This window comes from Doryrhamphus excisus, chromosome 8, assembly GCF_030265055.1.
Source record: "Doryrhamphus excisus isolate RoL2022-K1 chromosome 8, RoL_Dexc_1.0, whole genome shotgun sequence".
Taxonomy (NCBI): Eukaryota; Metazoa; Chordata; class Actinopteri; order Syngnathiformes; family Syngnathidae; genus Doryrhamphus; species Doryrhamphus excisus.
Genome location: NC_080473.1, coordinates 8,324,323 through 8,346,671, shown reverse-complemented (window position 1 = coordinate 8,346,671; position 22,349 = coordinate 8,324,323). Strand labels below are relative to the sequence as shown.

The following is a 22,349-nucleotide window of genomic DNA, read 5'->3' as shown; positions in this document are numbered from 1 at the left end:
GAATTTCATTGACTCACGGATACTCAAGAAGACTCGAGTTTCACTGACTCATGAGTGAGCTACAAAAATGAAAGTTTTACTAACTCACTGGAACTCAAAGAAGACTCGAGACTTTTGAATTTCAATGACTCACGGGTACTCGATAAAGACTTGAGTTTCACTGACTCAGAAGTTGTGAAACACATTTAGGTGCCTCACAAGGACCAGGAAGTTAAAAAAAAACAAACACCTTCTATACCGTATTCAAACCCGATAAATCTGATTGGTTTTCGTTTAAATCGAGCCCTCCCCCCTACATGGCAAGGCAATTCAATGCTCATCAGTTTTGCTGGAAGCCTCTGCTAACAGATTTGAGGAAGAGATAACGGATCTCATAAATCCAGGCTTAAGGGTCATCCATACTGTGTGGTGGCAGGGAGAACTGATACGAGTGTGTGTGGATGAGGAATGTGATAAAAGACGCTTGCAATTATCGAAGACAATGACAGGAACTACGGACAATTCCCTTAAAATTGGACAGCACAGTCTGACGAAACATGACAGTCAACATACTTCGACACGCTCGCATGCATTCAGAGTGGCGTTATGTGCTGTAGCTGTTCCCACACTTTTCTAAAATGCTCCTAAAAAGCGGAAAGGACTTCAGTTTTGGATACTCTAATGTGTGTAGGGTGTAAAAATATGCAATAATTGCAATAACAATCGATACATTCAATTCTCTCGTCAATGTGAACATGTAAACCAATGGACTCATGAGCGTGTCACACAGCCTGGCGTTACGCAAGTGTTCCTGTGTGGGTAGATGGAGGCGTGGGTGTGATATGGATATTTTCCAGTTTGAGTGAAAAACACATTCAGCTTGGAGGACGCTGCACCACCTACCGTGTCTCATTCCCTCTGCAATCCCACAGCCATGTACTCTGGGTTATATTTTGCAGTCTTTCTTTATCTTCTACAACGCTCAGGAAAAGTGCAATGATTTTTGTATATATAGCTATCAAAAGACCTATCATTTTTAGCCTGTGAAAATTGACAAATTTGAACTTATGTACCACATTCTTGCTTTTAAAAACCATTAAATCCATGAAATCCTCATAAGGGTCGCAGGGGTGCTGGAGCCTATCCCAGTTTTCTTCTGGCGAGAGGCGGGGTACACCCTGGACTGGTGGCCAGCCAATCACAGGGCAGCACATATAGACAAACAACCATTCACACTCACATTCATACCTATGGACAATTTGGAGTCATCAATTAACCTAGCATGTTTTTGGAATGTGGGAGGGAAACCCACGCATGCACGGGGAGAACATGCAAACTCCACACAGAGAGGGCCGAGGGTGGAATTGAACTCGGGTCTCCTAGCTGTGAGGCCTGCGCACTAACCACTCATCCGCTGTAGAGCCCATTAAAGATATACTTTGTGTAAATAAAGTAAATAAAGTGGCCAAAACGCACCAATGTTTAAGCCGCACCTACTAAATTTAGAGAGAAAAAAGGCTGCATATGTCCACGTCTTAAAAAGACATTGTGGCATGCACAAGTCCATGAGGACCAGGAGCCAATCAGGAGCGAGGAAAAAACTCACAATGAGCTTATCGATCCTCACAGTGACTCAGTGTCATCTTAGACAGAAGGCTAAAATCATCACACAGCAACTAACACGTAAAAGGCAGCTAAGAAACACACAAGACAACAATATAAGTTTAACATAAAAAAACGGTCACTATTTTAACTGCTTCCCATAATGCATTATTCCCTGCAGAGTAGTTTATTCGCCAATAGTCAGCAATTGAGATGACAATTTGCAAATTGTGCTTGAAATGATAAATAGACAAAGACAAGTAAATAAGAGAAAAACTGTGAAATAATACTAATTATTATTTGATATGATTATTATACAGTATATTATAACAATAGTGTATTTAGTTTCAAAACAAAACATGTCGACAATAATATCTGTGGGCAATAAATATTTTGTAACACCTGCATTGTTTGTGACTCAGTTCAATAAAAAAGTCTGTCCAATTTTCCATTGTATTTTTTCATTATGTCTCCTAATATTTTCACCACTGTGAGAGCCATTGACTTTTATGAAACTCTGGACATCAAAACTAAGTAAGAGTGGTTTATTATTTTACATTTCTGACCATAGGATGTATTCATGGAATTTCCAAAAACAATCTGCTCCCATCAGAGGTTGACAAGAATCCTGATGGGACTTTGAAAGTCTCACAGTAAAATCAGAGGCTGAAACTTATACATTTACTGTATTCTGTTTCACAAACAAGATTTCCAGGCTATGAGAATTTCTGTTACGGCATCTATATACGTGTATGTGTACAACTACATGCAGTCATTGTGTTCCTAGATTACAAAACTGCAATGAGTACATTGGGCAGAGTGTGAAAATGGGCTGATGAGCCCATAAGGTCACCACAGATAAGAAGGAACACAAGGGAAGAAAGCTGAGGGGAATACCTAATGAAGACATGGCTTGCCAGGGTCAAATGAGGTGCAGATGAAGAAAAAGTGATGCAAGTCACGACCAAGAACCAAGAGGAGGCTCCTCAGGGCAAGGCCATACACAATGATAAACAAATGGCACATTGAATGAGCGGTTTTCCCCGAATTACTCTCAATTTAAAGTTGATGCATCCAAGCTATCATTGCCACCTAATCATTTGGCAACAAATGTAACAATAAACATTCATTCATTCATTCATTTTCTACCGCTTATCATCATGAAGGTCGCAGGGGGTGCTGGAGCCTATCCCAGCCGTCTTCGGGCAAGAGACGGGGTACACCCTGGACTGGTGGCCAGCCAATCACAGGCACATAGGCACAGGGATAGGCTCCAGCACCCCCCACGATCCATGTGAGCATTAGGAAATGAATGAATGAATCCGACAATGAAAACAGTGTCCGTACATTGTCATGTGCATGCGTCTGTTTTCCTCGCCTCTTGCTGCATTGGTTCTCTACCTAGATGGCGAACAGAGTGAGACCTCTTGTCAGTCATACAGGTAATGTAGAAATTAGGAGGGAAAAAAAGCAACAAAACATACTTCCCAGCCTCAAACATATCCACACAGTTTTCAAAAAATTTTTTTGGGGGGGGAGCTACACATCGAAATGCAGCGCCTTCGTCCCGAGAGTAAACACTCACTGAGCCGCTTGGTTGGCAAAGTAAATACATACAGAACAGTGCAAAATGGTGTGCGGTCACAGAAAGTCATCGCAAAAGAAATGTTGCTCTTTAATACAGATTTCAAGAAATGCTGCAAATGTTAGACAGAACGAAATGTTCATTCATTCATTCATTTTCTACCGCTTACCCTCACAATGGTCGAGGGGGTGCTGGAGCCTATCCCAGCTGTCTTCAGGCGAGAGACGGGGTACACCCTGGACTGGTGGCCAGCCAATCACAGGGCACATAGTATAGACAAACAACCATTCACACTCACATTCATACCTATGGACAATTTGGAGTCACCAATTAACCTAGCATGTTTTTGGAATGTGGGAGGAAACCGGAGTACCTGGAGAAAACCCACGCATGCACGGCGAGAACATCCAAACTCCACACAGAGATGGCCGAGGGTGGGATTGAACTCAGGTCTCCTGGCTGTGAGGTCTGTGCGCTAACCACTCGACCGCCGTGCAGCCCTAACAATAAGCAGTTCCAGACAATACACATGGCAATTAAAGAGAAAAGACAAGTGTTGCAGCTGTACCAGCAATACATATAGCAGATTTATATCTACATAGGAACAAGGCCTAAATCAGAAATTGACCAGACCTGCGGGGCGACCGTAGCCTGATAGAAAGGGAATTCTATGCTTTTTAGCTGAGCTCAGAGAACACCCAGCAGTTGGGAGTCCTGGTCTCAGTATTGTGCAGTTGCTATAAATTATTTAACAGAGTAAAGCCAATGAAAAGCTATGCGACAGTCAACTATTGAGCCTGACACCTCGAAACTAACTGCCTCCTTGTAAAAGCACACATGATTCATGATTCCCGTCTCCAGAAACAGTAAAACTACACATAATCTCAGTCTAAAACACACATATAGAAATTTAAAACCGTTGCCAGCTGTCACCTCACTGGGTACTTTTGATAATCAACAAATTGGCTCATTTGGAATTCATATGGAAGATATTACTTAGACTGCAGATAAGGGTCCTGCAGAGAACATCGCAGCAGCTGCCCTATCACAGCTCAGACATGTCGGAATAGCACGTATATGAGTGTTTCTCTGCAAGTGGACCACTTACTCATGGTGCCCCCAGCCCAGCTCTGGGAGATATGGCAGCTTCTTGATACGGATGATAGAGTCGTACAGGGAGGGTTGCAGGGACTGTGCTACAGCGTTGGCCAGAATCACCGCGATCATCACAGGAAGGATGTGAGAGATCTGCCCAGTCAGCTCAAACACAATCACTGCAGTGGAAACTGTATGGGTGACTGCTCCTGACAGGGCTGCTGCACCTGAACGTGGGCGACAGGACAGTGAGGTGAGCAAACAAATGTACAGTTACTGTAAAAATACAGCACAGAAACTATGGTTCACATAGACATTACCACCGTGGGCAATGTGCCACATTTTATGACTGAAAATAAGGTATAACATATTTTCTTGACTATAAGTCGCTCTGGAGTACAAGTCGCATAAGGCCAAAAATGCATAATTAGGTAAAAAAAAGACATACATAAGTCGCACTGGAGTATAAGTCGCATTTTTTGCGGCAAATTTATTTATTTTACAAACTACTTGACCAAAACAGACATTATGTCCTCTTGGAACAGAAGTTCGTGGGGGGGGGGGGTTCTGGAGCCTATCCTAGCTGTCTTCGGGCAGCCTGGACACATATAGACAAACAACCATTCACACTCACATTCATACCTATGGACAATTTGGAGTCACCAATTAACCTAGCATGTTTGTGGGAAGAAACCGGAGTACCCGAAGAAAACCAACGCATGCAAGGGTGGAATCGAACTCGGGTCTCCTAGCTTTGTGGCCTGTGCGATAAACGCTCGTCCACCGTGCAGCCCCTTTCTGTAACAAACTGTTTTTTCATTTCTAAGTCGCTCTAGAGCAGTGGTCCCCAAACTAAGGCCCAGGGGCCGGACACGGCCCACTTCCACATTTGTCTCGGCCCCCTGAACAATAAAGCATGGTCATTTTTCTGTCATAGAACTGGAAATGGTAACCTATTGTGACGTGACTACAACCACACTTTGCCCCAGTCATAGAACAAAAACAAACATACGACCCTGACCCTGGCCCCCTTCAGAGGAAAGAAAAGTCATGTGGCCCTCACTGGAAAAAGTTTGGGGACCCCTGCTCTAGAGTATATGGCCAAGGGTGGAATCCAACTCTGGTCTCCTAGCTGTGTGGCCCATGCGCTCACCACTCATCCGCCATGCAGTCCGTTTATATAACATAAACAGTTTTTTCATTTATAAGTCGCTCTGGAGTACAAGACGCAGGAACAGCCAACCTATGAAAAAAAGCGTGTAGTCTTATAGTCGGGAAAATACGGTATTTTTTTCTCGAAACTCGAGAAGTTTCTTAGAACGTATGAGAGCAATATTGCCCGGGACAACTACAAAAACAGGTCATCACCCAATTTTTCAAAATGGCAGTGGTCATCATTCAAGTTTTCAGTTTCTTTGACCAAACCGAGCACCTCTCAAACTCAATCACCAATCTTGTATTCTACTATTCCCCCTCATCCTTTAGGAAGAACGCATTTTCCTGTAATTCAATGAAAAGAAAAGCTCAATATTTCCAAATATTTTTAGAGTAATTGTGTTGTGACGAGAACAACACAAAAGCTGCATTGGAGCAGCACAGAGTGAAGAAAGCCGTCACTGCTCAACCAACCAAATGAATTAGACTTGTCAAAAGACTGAGATGAATACTCGGGGAAAAAATAGCAGAGGAATGAAAGCATTAAAATAAAGTGAAAGCGGGAACAAAGCCAAGTAAAATAAATGGTATTCCAACTTGGAGGTTTCATTGTTCTCCCACGTAATTTAATTATAGCTGATGTGCTTCCTATTTTCTCCCTCTGATGGATGCTGCATCCCATCTTCACATTTAGCAATCTCTTCAGTTGAATTAAAGAGGCTCATCAGAATGTCAAGGGCCCAATCGTTGGTTGCAGTAAACCACATGGGCATCACCATGACAACAACCATGATGCATCGAACTTGTGTACATAGAGTTAGACATGAACTGAAAACAGGGGAAACTGATGACGCTTACACTTGGTCCATGAACAATAAACAGGTAACCCTAAAAGAATAGCTTTGAAATCATTTGTATGCAACTCGGGCTGCAGCTATTGAATATTTTAGTACTCAAGTATTCCACTGAAAATGTATTTGATTAGTGGAGTAATTGGAAAAAACATATTTTTGCTTGGTTAAAGAGCCATATTACATTCACAAGAAAACGTTTCCAACTGGTTTTGGTGTGTCGATATATATAGCACATCATGACTGGTTCAAGACTCTTCATCCTTGTATTTAGCAAACATCAACTGCTTGTATTGTTTCTTGAATTGGCTCATCGTTGTGCATTGTTTGAGTTCCTTACTCAATCCATTCCATAGTTTGATTCCACATACTGAAATGCTATGGCTTTTTAACGTAGTCCTAGCATATAAGTGTTTCAAATGTAGTTCTTCCCTGAGATCATATTTCTCCTCTCTTGTAGAGAAGTATTGGATGACATTTTTAGGTAATTGGTTATTTTTAGCCTTATGCATTATTTTAGCTGTTTGAAGATGAACTATATCAGCAAGTTTAAATATTTGTGATTTTAGAAATAAGGAGTTAGTATGTTCTCTGTAGGCGGCATTATGAATTATCCTTACTGACCTTTTTTGCAGTACATTTAGTGAGTGAAGATTGCTTTTATAGTTATTACCCCATATTTCCACACAATAAGTAAGATATGGTAGAACCAGAGAGCAATAAAGAGTGTGGAGTTATTTCTGATTCAGAACAAATTTTGCTTTGTTCAATATTGAAATATTGTGGTGTAATTGAAAAGCATGACCTGACATAAGAATGCATGCCTTTACTCACCTACAACAGCATAGCCTCCCGGTACAATGGGGTAGATGGTGCCGTCTGTGTTTATACCATCCGGGAACCAGGCGGCCATGCTTTCTCCCACCAGGCGACCGAATGCTGCCCCTAAACAATCACATTTTAATGAATTTTAATGAAGCAATTCATGAAAGCACTGCACTGCAATGTTTTTTTTTCTTTACCCAGTCACACGTGTAGAGGTTCAAAAATATGGTTAAAAGACTAGGATTCTACTATGTGTATTTCTCTTGGCAATGTTGTACTGGTGGCATTATTACCTACCTATAACAAATACTGGCATGAACGCCCCACAGGGTACTGGAATTGTTGTGGCAAGAGCAGACATCCAGAACTTTGGAAGAAAAAAGATAAAGAGAGTTAAGAAAAGCCAAGAAACAAAAACAAGGTGGCATTCAATTAGCTTTGGTCTGCTATCGCAATTTCACTGAGAAGAATCCTCTCCCAGCAACAAGGATGGGGGGCCATACGGAGATTACTGCTCAAGTCAGAACGGGTTGTCACATTTGCTCTTAATTTGACAAAGACCTTCAAATGAGCTCTGAATAACAAGCGGACAACAGTGTGCAAGGTAATTTGAATAGATGGCTAATGAGGAGAGAAGAAGAAGAATATTGTCATCACCCATGTGGGCATGTGTCTTTTAGTTTAAAAAAAAAAAGGAATCATTGCATTTGCTTGGTTTTTACACATTTTGCATCATCCACACATCCAGTAGAAACTATTTTCCGAGTGCTGCTTAAAGATAATCAGCACACAAATCCCTTCATAAGATCAGTTGATGAGTGTTGTATGGTGTGTCTGCATGAGAAACGGAGTAGAATGCAACCAGGAAAGGAGCGCTTGCGTTGAGTGACCATGTTGATCGAGCTCTAAGCGTGACTTCTGAAGCTGATTGCATAATTACATTAAGGAAACAGAAAAGTATTTTTTCACACTTCGCTAAAACCTTGGGTTTTCGAGTGCGCTAGTTGTCGTATGGCAACGAAATTAATAAAATCACCACTGTAATATAATTTATGTAATTTTGGCGAATAAGAATTGAACAAAATGTGTGGAAACAATATGACTAAGATTATATACGGTATAGACTTAGTTAGAATATATTATAATAATGCACTATTTCCTTTAATATGTCATCTCCCACCATTGTGAAGTTGTGGAATAGGCATTTGTGACATAACTTTTCTCACAGGCATTTGGTTCTGTCTAACGTTTGCAGCATTTCTTGAAATCTGTATTAAAGAGCGGGCTGAAAGGTGCTCGAGTTGTTAGCACGCAGACCTCACAGCTAGGAGACCGGAGTTCAATCCCACCCACGGCCATCTCTGTGTGGAGTTTGCATGTTCTCCCTCTGCATGCATGGGTTTTCTCCGGGTACTCCGGTTTCCTCCCACATTCCAAAAACATGCTAGGTTAATTGGCGACTCCAAATTGTCCATAGGTATGAATGTGAGTGTTAATGGTTGTTTGTCTATATGTGCCCTGTGATTGGCTGGCGACCAGTCCAGGGTGTTCCCCGCCTCCTGCCCGAAGACAGGATAGGGATAGGCTCCAGCACCCGCCTGAACCCTCGTGAGAGTAAGCGATAGAAAATGAATGAATGAATGTCATCTTTTGTGGAATAGGCGTTTGTGAAATACATTTCTCACATTTCATTCTGTCTAACATTTGCAGCATTTCTTGAAATCTGTATTAAAGAGCAGCATTTCTTTTGCAATGAATTTCTGTGAACGCACACAATTATGCGCTGTTCTGTATGTATTTACTTTGCCAACCAAGCGGCTCAGTGAGCGTTTACTCTCGAGACGAAGGTGCTGCATTTCGATGTGTAGGTCTCCCCTCAGCCAAGCCCCCCAAAATTAGAAAACTGGGTCGGGTTTTGAGGTTGGGAAATATGTTTTCCCCTCCTAATTTCTACATTACCTGTATGACTGATAAGAGGTCTCACTCTGTTCGCCATCTAGGTAGAGAACCAATGCAGCAAGAGGCGAGGAAAACAGACGCATGCACATGACAATATACGGACACTGTTTTCATTGTTCATTTTCTAACGCTCACGAGGGTCGCGGGGGTGCTCGAGCCTATCCCAGCTGTCGTCGGGGAGAGAGGTGGGGTACACCTTGACTGGTATTGGACAATTTGGTGTCGCTAATTAACCTAGCATGTTTTTGGAATGTGGGAGGAAACCGGAGTACCCGGAGAAAACCCACGCATGCACAGGGAGAACATGCAAACTCCACACAGAGATGTCCGAGGGTGGAATTGAACTCGGGTCTCCTAGCTGTGAGGTCTGCATGCTATTGTGTGATTAATTAAAATATTTATTATCTTGTGACACTACACATTTTATCGAGACGGTCTGGTGTTCACAGCCAACTTTTCCTGAGAATGAATGCCATTCCATGTTTGCATGTATAAACCATGACTTTCAAATTAGTGTACATGAAAGACATTAAAAGAAACCTCATCAATGTAATTATGTGCAGGTTTCAAATAGACTTCTTAATTACAGTTATTGCTCTGTCTCCCCATCCCTGCATGTTTCCAGCCCTCTTCCTCTCTTTCCTGCTCCTTCCACCTCTGTCTATACTTAGCTGTAATTAAGGCTGGCTGCCACGGCAAAGTAATAGATCTTCTTCTGTAACCCAACACGGCTGTCATTTTCACACCCTGCATCACACACAAGTACACTGGTGTTAGCACTTGAATTATATCGAATTCGAGAAATGACTCTAACACAATGTTGGGTCCTTGTTGCTCTCCCCGCCACATTCTATCTTTGGCAACAATCACTTTTTATGCAAACTTAAATTTAATTTCTCTGTAAATTTGTATTAATTCTTACTAGTTAGAGTTCTCTAGCAACACGTGAGCGGGGGGGTGAGCGTCATGTGTCCATGGTGGTGCCCACGTGTCAAGCCCCCATGTTATGTAAAACTCTTAGAAGGTGGAAGAAACGGTTCAACTAGCAGAAGATGATGTAATGTCATGTAATCCGATAGCTTGTTTACTCTTTGTGGCTTGGCCACGCTCATGCTTACTTATGTAGGTGAGTTGGTCTACAGTTTCGACTCTTGCAGCACCACAATGAGAATAGATTGCAGTTAAAGTCTTGCAGACAAATGCTGGTGTGTGTGTGTGTGTGTGTATGCACACTGTCAATATAAATAATGTTATAGAGATATTTCTGATTAAGTCAGCATCATTTGTGGATGTGTAAGGCAAGGGCCCCTGGGTATAAAGTTTGGTAGCTGGAATTAAAGTTTCTTGTGAAGAAACAAGCACCACTGCAAGATGGCTGCCATGATGCATAAAACAACTATTCATTACAGAGACGGAGAAGGGGGGGAGCAATCTCGCCTTTGAAAATCACCATGCTGAGTCCAAGAAAACCAAAGGCTGTAATTAGGCATAGACATTACAGATTATTTGTGAATGCAGTGTGTGTGTGTGTGTGTGTGTGATGTAACATTCTGGCATGTGTGTACTTTTCGGAAAGCGGAAAAAATTCAGTACAGACGCACAGACAGATGGTGAGTGCAGCTCCTTGAGATATGTTGGTGACAAAACTAATAAAAAAAGATGTGAATCTGGAGGAGTTTCTCACATATAGAAATGTAAATATTACATGCACGCTTCCCAGCATGCCCTGTGGAACTTGTTTTATAAAAAGTTGCTAAAGTTCCATGTTTAAGTTGTTGCTTATTGTTCACCATAGTAGTAATAGTAGTAGTTGTTATGGTGTGTTTACTTCATGTAGTTCGTGTCCTGTTCATTTCACTGTGTCATCTCTTGTGGCCGTTTAGGGCAAAACACATCAAACATCTGCACTCACACTTACAATGTACTCAAACACACACTGATATTTGGCACATATGCCCCAAAAAAGGGGGAAAACACATCAAAAACCTGTACACACAAACACGATTCACACACACGTTAAAAAGCCGTGTACACAGACGGACAACAGGCACATACACGCAAATAAACACGCACACACTGATATAATATTCACACAGAAAACTACTACTCCTGTGTATGTACACATTTTTTTAACGTGCGTGTGTATGAGAATTATGTTTGTGTGTACAAATTTTTCATGTGTTTTGCCCTGTTTCGGGGCATATGTTCCAAAAATCAGTGTGTGTTTGAGTACATTGTAAGTGAGTGTGCAGATGTTTGATGTGTTTTGACCTAAACAGCCTCCCATACACTTAAGTTTGCCTCAATACGCAGTATATAAAATTAATACAAAATACCCAGGATGCATGGACACTAAACTTTGATCTCAAGTATGGGGCCACAACGCATTATCCTTATGGACTGTGACACCCCGTCAGACCCCCGGCTGTACACCAAACCTATTCAGGCATATTGTAAATAAAAAAACGAACCAGAACAAGTCGGATCGGAGACACTTTGTCATTGCACTGAATGAGAAACTGTCTCCAAAGTTCTGTAGCCGGTGCAATATAATGTAAACAAAGATTAATTAATTAACATTTACGGTTACTTTTACCTCCATTGAAGACGTTTTTGCTTGCAAAGAAGTTATATTTGTATTTAAAACTATGTGTTTTGTGTTAACATTTTTGGCTTTAATTGGATTGACATGAACTCTTATGGGACAATTGGATTCAGTTACAATGTGTTTCGGTTAGAGTGGGACCTTCTGGAATTGATTAATGACGCTAATCACGGTTCCAGCAGATATTTGTACCCTTACCTTCATGACAATGAAGAGAACCAGCGTGACAAAGACGTTGACTTGCGGATGTTTCCATGCTTGAGAATGTCCAATGTAGTCAAACTCTTCTGCAATGCCCTGCTTGGCCCAAGTCCGGTTGTCAAGTAACGTCACCAGAGATTCTTTCTGTGTCAGCTACAAACAAAACCCTGCATTTGTTAGTGTTCTTTACATTCAGGAAATAATGTAGTGTTGGTGAATGTTCACAGACTTACTGTATGTCCCAAGGGTGAGGAAGTTTTAATCTGATATAAGTTTTTTGCCTTAAGAAATGATGCATTTCTTTCAATTTAAAACTGAGTTCATCTGACTTTTGGGAAAAAGGTGTGATTTGCTGATATGGTACAAAGAAATGTCAAAGAAGATTTAAGACTGCAGGCAGCAAGATTAAGAGGATGACTTTTTCTGAAGTTGATCTTTTAAGATGGTGCATGTGGACGAGAGAGGGAGTTTTCAGATAAAACATTTTGCATGCACGCTCCAGAGGAGGGTTTTTTTTTTTTAGGAGGAGTAGGGTAGTGTAGGCCGGGTTAAAGCATCAAAATCTCCACTTTGCCTCATAAGCAAATTCAGAAGGCCTGCATATATTGATGTTTGCTAAATACAAGGATGAAGAGTCTTGAACCAGTCATGATGTGCTATATATATCACTATATTGACACTTACTATGGTACCCATTATGTCATTGGATGGTCATATGACCTTGTACTTCGGTACGTGACAAAAAATAAATAAAAATACAAAAAAATTAAAATAAAAAAAAAATATATATATATAAAAAATATATAAAAATATATACCTAAATTATATTAGGAAGGCAGGAAGTGAACAAATGTAACAGTTACTAATTGTAAAAGTACCAGATGCACTCAATTGTAATCTGATGCATGTTCAAATTATTATGTATTATGTGCCTGGGAGCCCAAGTCATAATGCAAATTATCGATAATCAAATTGAATCATTTGAATTGTATTTGCATTTTTTCAAAAATATTTTAATAATACATTATTGCTAATAATACAAAATGCTTTGTCTATATTAGACTTGCAGACCGCATGCACTGTGGTGGTGTTTACATACACCCATGTGCATAAATGCCATTCATTTTGGGCCCGTAATGATTTAAATCATAATTTTCAGCATGGAATGATTATGCAACAGACATTGTTTGTTCCGTCTAAATAAGAGTAAATCAAAAATAAATACAGTTGTGCATCCAATTCTTGGTTTTGGCCCCCCTCCAAAAAAAAACAGTCTCAGTGGTTGAAGTGGAGGACACCTACCTTGCCAGCCATGAATTGTCCAAACCCAGGGGGGAATGTTAGCGTGGACACAAGCAGAGTTACCAGTGCTGGATACAGAAGACGTCTGAGGGAGAGATTAACAATAAGGAGAGAACAGACAGAGGCTGTATTAAAAATATACACTAGTCACAAAAAAGTGAGGAAATTTCAGTGTGAATTTAAAATACAATTTCAGTACTATTTTTTGGGGTTAAAGTCCGAAAAAGTCTTTGCCGTGTAAAAAATGTCATGTTCATGTTTTCTATGGGGGCACAGAACCGGGGAAGTTTTACACAAGATTCATAATACACATTTGCATGACCTTGATTCTTAAGTAATGCCTTAAGTAATACAGTCAGAATGCTGCATTATTTTTACTAACTTGAACTGTACACATGCTCTCCATAATACCAAAAGATGTTCAGTGTCAAATAAGTGTGTGCTTCATAATCCAATTACTATGAGGATACAAAATGTTCAATGAAACGTAGCTTCATTTGCTGTCAACATTTTGCAATATGTGTAAATTTAATGCCGCTTTTACAACCAGTAAGGAAAAAGAAAACAATCTTGAAGAACTGAAGTGTAGTCTAAACTCTCATCAAAGTGAGCGAGTGTCTCGTGACTACAAAAACGCCAGCCGTCGAAGCCCGTAAACAGCCTTGTGTGCCCTTGCCTTTCGATGCAGCATTAGGCGTAAATCGATGCAATTATGTTTTTTTTGTTAGGCTCACTTTTTCATGAGGAATCTGTTGATGGCCTTCTGTTTCCTGATGAACTGGACAATCAGTCGGTTGAGGTAGACAAACAAAGCCCCACCAAAACCACTGGCAATTCTGCACAGACAGACAGAGACATTAAAGCAACATCGGCTATATAGTATACAGTAAATGGCTGTACAGCATTGCAGCTATGAACATACTTTTAATGGACATTTTAGTGGATCATACAGTGGAACCTTGGTTAGCGTACGCCCCGGTTACCATGTTTTTTAGTTAACATAAATTGGCGTTAAAATGTTTCAGATTGTGTACATTTACGGTTAACATACAATAGAAATCTGAGTAGGCCTGTCACGATAACAAATCTGCTTGTCCTCAAGAGAGCCTATCCAGCTGTCTTCGGGCGAGAGGCGGGGTACACCCTGGACTGATCGCCAGCCAATCACAGGGCACATATAGACAAACAACCATTCACACTCACATTCATACCTATGGACAATTTGGAGTCGCCAATTAACCTAGCATGTTTTTGGAATGTGGGAGGAAACCGGAGTACCTGGAGAAAACCCACGCATGCACGGGGAGAACATGCAAACTCCACACAGAAATGGCCGAGGGTGGGATTGAACTCGGGTCTCCTAGCTGTGAGGTCTGCGCACTAACCACTCGTCCGCCGTAAAGCCCTGGTTGATAATTATGCTACAAATTATTATCCATAATAGGTATCATCTGCAACATTTAAGATTTGAATGGTTGCATTTCTTTTGCAAAGTAGCGAGTGACACCATCTGTCAGCGCGCATCATTTTGCACTCTTGTGTTTATATTTACAATGCCGACCAAACGCCTCAGTAAAAGCGATCACTGTCGGGACAAAGGCCCTGCTGCAGTAATTTTAGTGCAGAACTGCCAACATGTACAAATTTATAGTACTCAGCATGCAATTTAATTCCTGAATACACGCGTACGCTCTGCATTTTGTTGCATTTTCCTGGTTTCAGTTTCAAGTTCAGTCTGTATAGAATAGATATTATAGATATTATTGAGGAGTGGGGGCGGGCGAAAAAGTTTCTGTCCTTAAGGGGGGGAGGGGCATGACAAAACATAACTGAGAAGTACTGGTTCATGTCAGCGTTTTCTCGTCTTGTTAACGTCATCATTACCGCAAAAACTGACAAATTTTCGCACTTGACATGCATTAGCCGGGCAAAGATAGAAATAGCATTGACTGGTCCACTCGTTCATAGACATACTCACACAAACAATAGGAAAATAAAAAGGGGTGCTGGTAAGCACAAAATATACGCCGTATGTCATCCGCATAGCTTTTTGGGTGTCAACACCTCCATTCAAGCTTCCACAAAAATAACTAGATGGAAAACTTCTTCATTAACTTTCTCGTCTGAACCCACAGTCTCATTCACGGAGCATGTAAAGCTCCCCCAGCAAAGGTAGGATAAAATAGGACAACCCTCAGCGCGCTAGCAACTGTTGCCGGATAAATTATCCATGAATGATGACGCATAACGACTACAGAGAATTAACACAAGGGAGATATTGATTCCAGTTTGGAATTTATCCTACGGTCATGCTGAAAGGAAATTGGTTTTGTAAAGTCAAGCACACACACACACACACACACACACAGTGCTAAAGGTTATGAATGAATTAGCATATTATTGTCTCTATTGAATGTTCTTCTGGAATTTTGTGTTATGGACTGTTAGTCTTTGTAAAGGATAGTCTCCAACTTTCATCACCCCTGCCGAAGGTGATATATTCAACTGGTCCAAGGCTAACATCTACAACAAAGCCTTAAAAAGTAAATATATTCATTAATTCATTTATTTTCTACCGCTTATCCTCACGAGGGTCGAAGGGGTGCTGGAGCCTATCCCAGCTGTCTTTGGGCGAAAGGCGGGGTACATCGAGGACTGGTTGCCAGCCAATCACAGGGCACATATAGACAAACAACCATTCACACTCACATTCATACCGATGGACAATTTGGAGTCGCCAATTAACCTATCATGTTTTTTTGGAATGTGGGAGGAAACTGGAGTACCTGGAGAAAACCCACGCATGCATGGGGAGAACATGCAAACTCCACACAGAGATGGCCGAGGGTGGGATTGAACGCTGGTCTCCATAGTGAGGTCTATGCGCTAACCACGCGTCCGCCGTGCAGCCCCAAGTAAATATACAATAAATAAAAAAATACATGTAATAAACAAAATCAATAAAAATCACTAAAAAAATTCTATTAAGTTATGGCTTCACCGAAAACAATAGGAATCCCACCCCCCTCCCCCCCAGTCAAACTCACCCAATGACAGCAAAAGCAGGAAGTTCCTGGAGGTCAAATGGAAAGTCTAGCCGGAAGCGAGTTTTAAAAAGGGCTGTGATGGTCTCTGGAAATAAATAAAAAAATTATAGAAAATGTTTAAGGCACAATCTGATGTGAAAACGCTTCAAACAGGCTGATGATTAGATCAACTCTGCTTCTTCTTACTCCTTTTTCGGATGCGTTTAATTGTGCAAGAGTTAATATGCGACGTTAAGTGTTTACTGGAATTACAAGAGCAAAGCAGTATGGATTATGTGGACAGCTAGCAGAGGAGCCTCACCATTCATTTGTTCTATGGATCATATTGTGCATATTCTATTTAGCTTACTAGTTTCTGTTGCTAGCAAACAATGGCAATTAAAGCGAGAAAAGAAAAGCGGGGGCTGTACTGTGACTCTCCAAACGGGTAACCATGACTTTTCGATAAACTTGCCACACAATGAAGACGTAAAATAGAGACACACACGCCCATATATGTCTCACCTTCATCTTTGTTCCAAACAGCAAGCACTCGGAAAATGAAGGCACTGAAAGTTGCTGCGAAGAACCCTCTCCAGTAGTTCCTCACCGCAAAGAATGTTGATGTTACTTCAATACTGAACAATACACCTGAATACACACAGACAATACTAATAATATCAAAACATGTTTTATTGCTTTATGTGGAAAATTACATCAGAAGATCAATAGCATGACATTACAGACGGTATCGAATTAAAAGTACATTCATCCTTTATCTACAGTATACGATCATGTCATCCAATAGAGGGGGACACTAATGCACAAATAAGATTGCTGCCAGCCATGCCAGACACAATTTAATCTGGGACTTGAAAGCCACAACAAAGGCGTCGCCGTCATTGTGTTTAGCAAAAGGTAAGTCATTTAACATATTCATGATATGATGTGTTATTTGGATTGTTTAATGAGAAACTCACCTCCTATTGGGGCAGCAAAACAGCAACCCACTCCCACTGCACAGGCTGCTGCCAGCATCTCAATGTTCCTCGATTCGTTCTGACACACACACACAAATGAATTTGAGTATTTTACTAAAAATGTTTCCGCTTCAGTATTCGCTACCAATATGGTGATATTTAGCAGTATGCTGCAATTGGCTGGCAACCCAAAGTCATCTGGGATAGGCTCCAGCATACCGCCGCAACCCAAGTGAGGATAAGCGGCATAGAAAACGGATGGATTAATGGATTATTAGCATATGTCATCTGGATCCTACACAGTAGGGATCTCACGCTCAATTTAAGTGGGGGTCACTGATGGTAGAGTCAGTTTTGGGTGACAAAGTGGGTATTATTACCATGCAGCAATGGAGGGTACAGCATTGTGTTTCCTCATATTTTATTTTCCATGTTGCTGACACCTTTCACACAATGTTCTATTGCCTTAAGCCATTACTACTTTAAAAACCTAGCAAAAAAAAAACATACAAAACATACCTCATAAATTCCTCCAAACAGAGACATGAACTTGCTGAGGAGTGCAGCACACAAACTGGCAATGTGAACAAATGGACCCTTGCAGAAGGAAAAAGCACAAAAACAAAATGTATAAGAATATGTGTTACCTGCATTAAGGGAAATTATTTGCATGAAAATTATGACAGTTATGCAAATATCGACATGTATCGTTGTTGTTTTCATCATCAGTAGGGAGAAACTAACCTCATCTTCTCATAATCTCTTACCTGCAGGTGTCACAAGACATGAGACCTTGCAAGATTAAAGCGGCAATATTTCTCATTGATTGGAGAGAACCAGGCGGCCACAAATCTATGAGACTGTGAGCTATGGTGTCGCTACTATGAAGAATATACATAAAATATACATAATAAGTGCCAGTCCGTGAGTCTGTGCTATGCACACACTATAAACCTTGTAATCCAACCGACCTTGGTGTTAAAATTTAAATCTTTTTACTTTATTTTGTAAAATCACACACTATAACCCTTGTAATCCAACCGACCTTGGTGTTGAAGTTAAAATGTTTTGACTTTGTTTTGTAAAATCACACACTATAAACCTTGTAATCCAACCGACCTTGGTGGTAAAGTTAAAATGTTTTGACTTTATTTTGTAAAATCACACACTATAAACCTTGTAATCCAACTGACCTTGGTGGTAAAGTTAAAATCTTTTGACTTTATTTTGTAAAATCACACACTATAAACCTTGTAATCCAACCAACCTTGGTGTTAAAGTTAAAATCTTTTGACTTTATTTTGTAAAATCACACTGAGGTGAGGTGAGGTGAGGTCTGTGTGCTATCCACTTGAGCGCCGTGCAGCCCTTTACAAAAAATATTATTAAAAAAATATAACATTTTTATAACCAAAAAAAATGTATAAAAAAGAAAAAAACAGCCACAGGCTGCAAATGACCCTGGGCCACCCTGTTGACACCCCTGGGCTAAACAGTCTTTTGTAGTATAGTACATGTAGTTTACTAGTACAAGCTACACACATACCTGTACACGTACACAACTAGTTCATAAATAACATCTGCACAAGCAGCTAGAGTACGGTACCGAGGCATCTTTTTGTCCCCCCCACGAGGTTTAAAAAGTGTTTGTCGTTAGCAGCGTTTTCCGTCTCTCCATCTGTCTTTACCTTATTTGGACCAGTACCTGCATATATGCCTGTGGGATGCCGGGGGGGTCATTTGTAATTCATGCTGCAGGGATAATGGGAAGTAGGGTACAAGTATGCTAGGATGCATTAAGGCATCCTCCAAGAGTGGCTCACCCGAGGCAAAAGAATGTTTTGTTTGCCGTTTGTGATTTTGCATGGGATGAACTAATTAATTTTAATACAGGAAATCCTTGTAACTTTTTGCTGTTACTGAAACCATCAGATTGCTGTTTTGTCTGATTTGGTGTCGGCAAAGGACAAATAAGTTTAACAGGATTTTAAGACATTTCAAGAATTTAAATTCAAATGACTGAAATGAGGCGGCACGGTCTAGCGGTCTAGTGGTTAGCGCGCAGACCTCACAGCTAGGAGACCAGGGTTAAATTCCCACCCTCGGCCATCTCTGTGTGGAGTTTGCATGTTCTCCCCGTGCATGCGTGGGTTTTCTCCGGGTACTCCGGTTTCCTTGCTGGTGTACCCCGCCTCTCACCCGAAGATAGCTGGGATAGGCTCCAGCACCCCCGCGACCGTCGTGAGGAAATAGCGGTAGAAAATGAATGAATGAATGACTGAAATGTCACACATTTAGACCCCGTGGGTACACTGAATAACAGACTCAAGAGATAACAAAAACGTCCAGAAAAAGTAAATAAAGGTATATAAATTGTGTATTTCATTCCCAACCAACCAGCACCAATTCTGGTTATTTGTGGCCTACAAAACAATCAGTATTCCGACAATGGCGTATTTACAACATAGCCTTCATGTGTTTGCGTTACCTCCTTGCCCAGCGGCATTCCACTGCCCAAGGCACAGGTCAGCCCGATCACCTTCGCCACAAACGTTTTGAAAGTGAGGTACTCCTTCAGCACGACTCCTCGCAAGATAGTTTTCATCTCCGGAATGCCGGAACCTGAGTGAGAATACAGATCGGAGGGAAAATATCTGCGATAAGTCAAATCACGCTATTGTAAAGTAGATTAATGGATCTACTAAAGTACTGGTGTGTTTATTGTACCGACAGCCTGTGGAGCAAGAATCTGAGTGAAGCCAGCAGAGAAGGTGATGAGGACGACTGGGTATGTGACCCAGGCCAAATACTGCAGGAAAACGTTACTGTCCAGACCACCGTACATCCACTTCTGTGCTGTGGAAACACACGCAATCAAAGGATTTTATACTTAAATTATACATAAATAACAGTCGGAATGAAGAAAAACTGATTCATGTACTTCATTATGAGTCTGGTTTATAGTTTTATCCCCAATAGGTATAATGTAAGGAGGATAAAGATGCCACTGATGACTTTCCCTGCATGTCTCACCTTGGAGGCAAATGGCGATGCAGAAGTCCACCACCCAGCTGACCAACGCCATGACTAGTCCCAGCAAGATGAGAAAAATCCAGTCCTCCCCGACCCGCGAGATCAAGAACTTCTGGCAGCGAACCGTGCAAACTACAGGAAAGACAATAGGACAGCTGGAGCAAATTACCAACATATATATATATACATATTTTAAATCAATATTAACTTGTTAATAGTGTTTTCAAATGAAGATGGGTTGGTTTAATAAGCTATTAAACAATAATAAGATTATAAGAGTCACACGTCCTTTGTTGAGTCACATTTTGTTGGTTTCTTTCAGCTTTTTCCTGATTACGGAGTCGCCACAACGGATCTTTTTGATCCGCATACTGATTTTTGGCTTGAGCCCTTTAAATTCCGGATGCCTTTCCTGCCGAATACCGATGATGCTTACTAGTGGAGATTGGAACCTGAGGCACCCACTTTTATGAGCCCAAAATACATAAACAATGACGACACACAATAAATGTTTGTAGGGATTACGAACATATACTATATATATATATATTATATTTTTAAATGACAAACATATATATATATATATATATTTAAATCAATATTAACGTGTTTTCAAATGAAGATGAAGATGATTAATAAGCTATTTAACAATAATAAGATAATAAGAGTCACACGTCCTTTTCATTTGTTTCTTTCGGCTTTTTCTTGATTACAGAGTCGCCACAACGGATCTTTTTGATCCGCATACTGATTTTTGGCTGGAGCCCTTTAAATTCCAGATGCTCTTTCTGACGAATACGGATGATGCTTCCGAGTGGAGCTCGGAACCGGAGGCACCCCCTTTTCATTCATTCATTCATTCATTTTCTACGGCTTATCCTCACGAGGGTCGCAGTGGGTGCTGGAGCCTATCCCAGCTGTCTTTGGGTGAGAGGCGGGGTACACCCTGGACTGGTGGCCAGCCAATCACAGAGCACATACATATAGACAAACAACCATTCACACTCACATTCATACCTATGGACAATTTGGAGTCGCCAATTAACCTAGCATGTTTTTGGAATGTGGGAGGAAACCGGAGTACCCGGAGAAAACCCACGCATGCACGGGGAGAACATGCAAACTCCACACAGAGATGGTAGAAGATGGAATTGAACTCGGGTCTCCTAGCTGTGAGGTCTGCGCGCTAACCACATTACCGCCGTGCAGCCCCGCGCCTGCTTTTATGAGCCCAAAATATGAATAAACAATGACAACACATACACAATAAATGCCTTTAATAAAGAAACTTTTTGTGTTGTAGGTTTATATTTTGATGTGCCAGAATAATGTAATGAATTTAAATTAATGCATTCTCCCGTTCGTGGTTCCCAAACTCGATTTAATCAGTTTGTTTAATAATAGCGGAATCCAAACAAAACTGCTTTTGTTAGAAGAATAAAAAATATAATGCATAAATCCCCACCAACAGCAGTCTCCATCATTTCCCAAACTGATCCAACCGTTGGTTGCATCATGGGTACAAGCCAAACTGCTGTTAGCAGAATGTTAAAACTTAATGAAACATTAGCATCGGCTAATTGACAGCTTTGTTTACAAACTGAATAGCTAATTTGCCATCTATCATGCAAAGCAAGGCCAGCGGTGCACTTTTCCCTGGTGAATGTTTGCTCGCTGGCCTGCTCAACGAGCTGCAATGCAGAACAACTTGCTGTGTGCGCCGCTAAGACAGATAAGAGATAAGAACGGGTAAAATAGGCCAAGGCCTTAGTGTGACTTTCTGCTGTCTTTGTGTCATCAAATAAATGCAAGTCACGGCCATAAAAGGAAAACACTGGTAGAGCCAAAAGTGGGTGACCCGAAGGTTGTTGCTTTTAGAACACGACGCATTTTAGGGTGTATGTGCCCTTAGAAGGTCAAAAAATGCATTTTTCAACAGAGTTAGCAAAGCATTGTCCAATAATTGGTATAAACAGATACGATAAATATATAAAATGAAATGATCCGACTCCAAGTGTTGCTAGTCATCAAAGCAGCGGCTCTCTTAATGGTAATTTTGGTACCGCTAATACAATAACAGAAGCATCTCCTTTGGGCTTCTTCTCTCGCTATTCATTCCCTGCTCAGACCATTCCTTCATGTTGATGTGTT

General features: G+C 40.9%; 1 protein-coding gene and 1 long non-coding RNA gene across 5 annotated transcripts in view; one reads left to right on the top strand and one right to left on the bottom strand.

The window, feature by feature from the left end:
• Positions 1-22,349, bottom strand: part of clcn2c (chloride channel 2c) — an 89,874-nt gene that overhangs the window by 30,686 nt on the left and 36,839 nt on the right. For all 4 annotated transcript variants that reach the window (XM_058080043.1, XM_058080040.1, XM_058080041.1 and 1 more), the window contains 13 exons: positions 20,199-20,330; positions 19,893-20,021; positions 19,654-19,787; positions 17,685-17,762; positions 17,166-17,244; positions 16,711-16,836; positions 16,207-16,291; positions 13,894-13,995; positions 13,160-13,244; positions 11,855-12,010; positions 7,390-7,459; positions 7,102-7,212; positions 4,275-4,488 (listed from right to left, as the gene is read on the bottom strand). In XM_058080043.1, coding sequence (XP_057936026.1) covers positions 4,275-4,488; positions 7,102-7,212; positions 7,390-7,459; positions 11,855-12,010; positions 13,160-13,244; positions 13,894-13,995; positions 16,207-16,291; positions 16,711-16,836; positions 17,166-17,244; positions 17,685-17,762; positions 19,654-19,787; positions 19,893-20,021; positions 20,199-20,330 — 1,501 coding nt within the window. The remainder of the gene's footprint in view (positions 1-4,274; positions 4,489-7,101; positions 7,213-7,389; positions 7,460-11,854; positions 12,011-13,159; positions 13,245-13,893; positions 13,996-16,206; positions 16,292-16,710; positions 16,837-17,165; positions 17,245-17,684; positions 17,763-19,653; positions 19,788-19,892; positions 20,022-20,198; positions 20,331-22,349) is intronic.
• Positions 10,558-20,430, top strand: LOC131134590 (uncharacterized). The gene is made up of 3 exons (XR_009131424.1): positions 10,558-10,661; positions 19,899-19,953; positions 20,145-20,430. It is a non-coding gene; the product is annotated as an uncharacterized LOC131134590 (long non-coding RNA).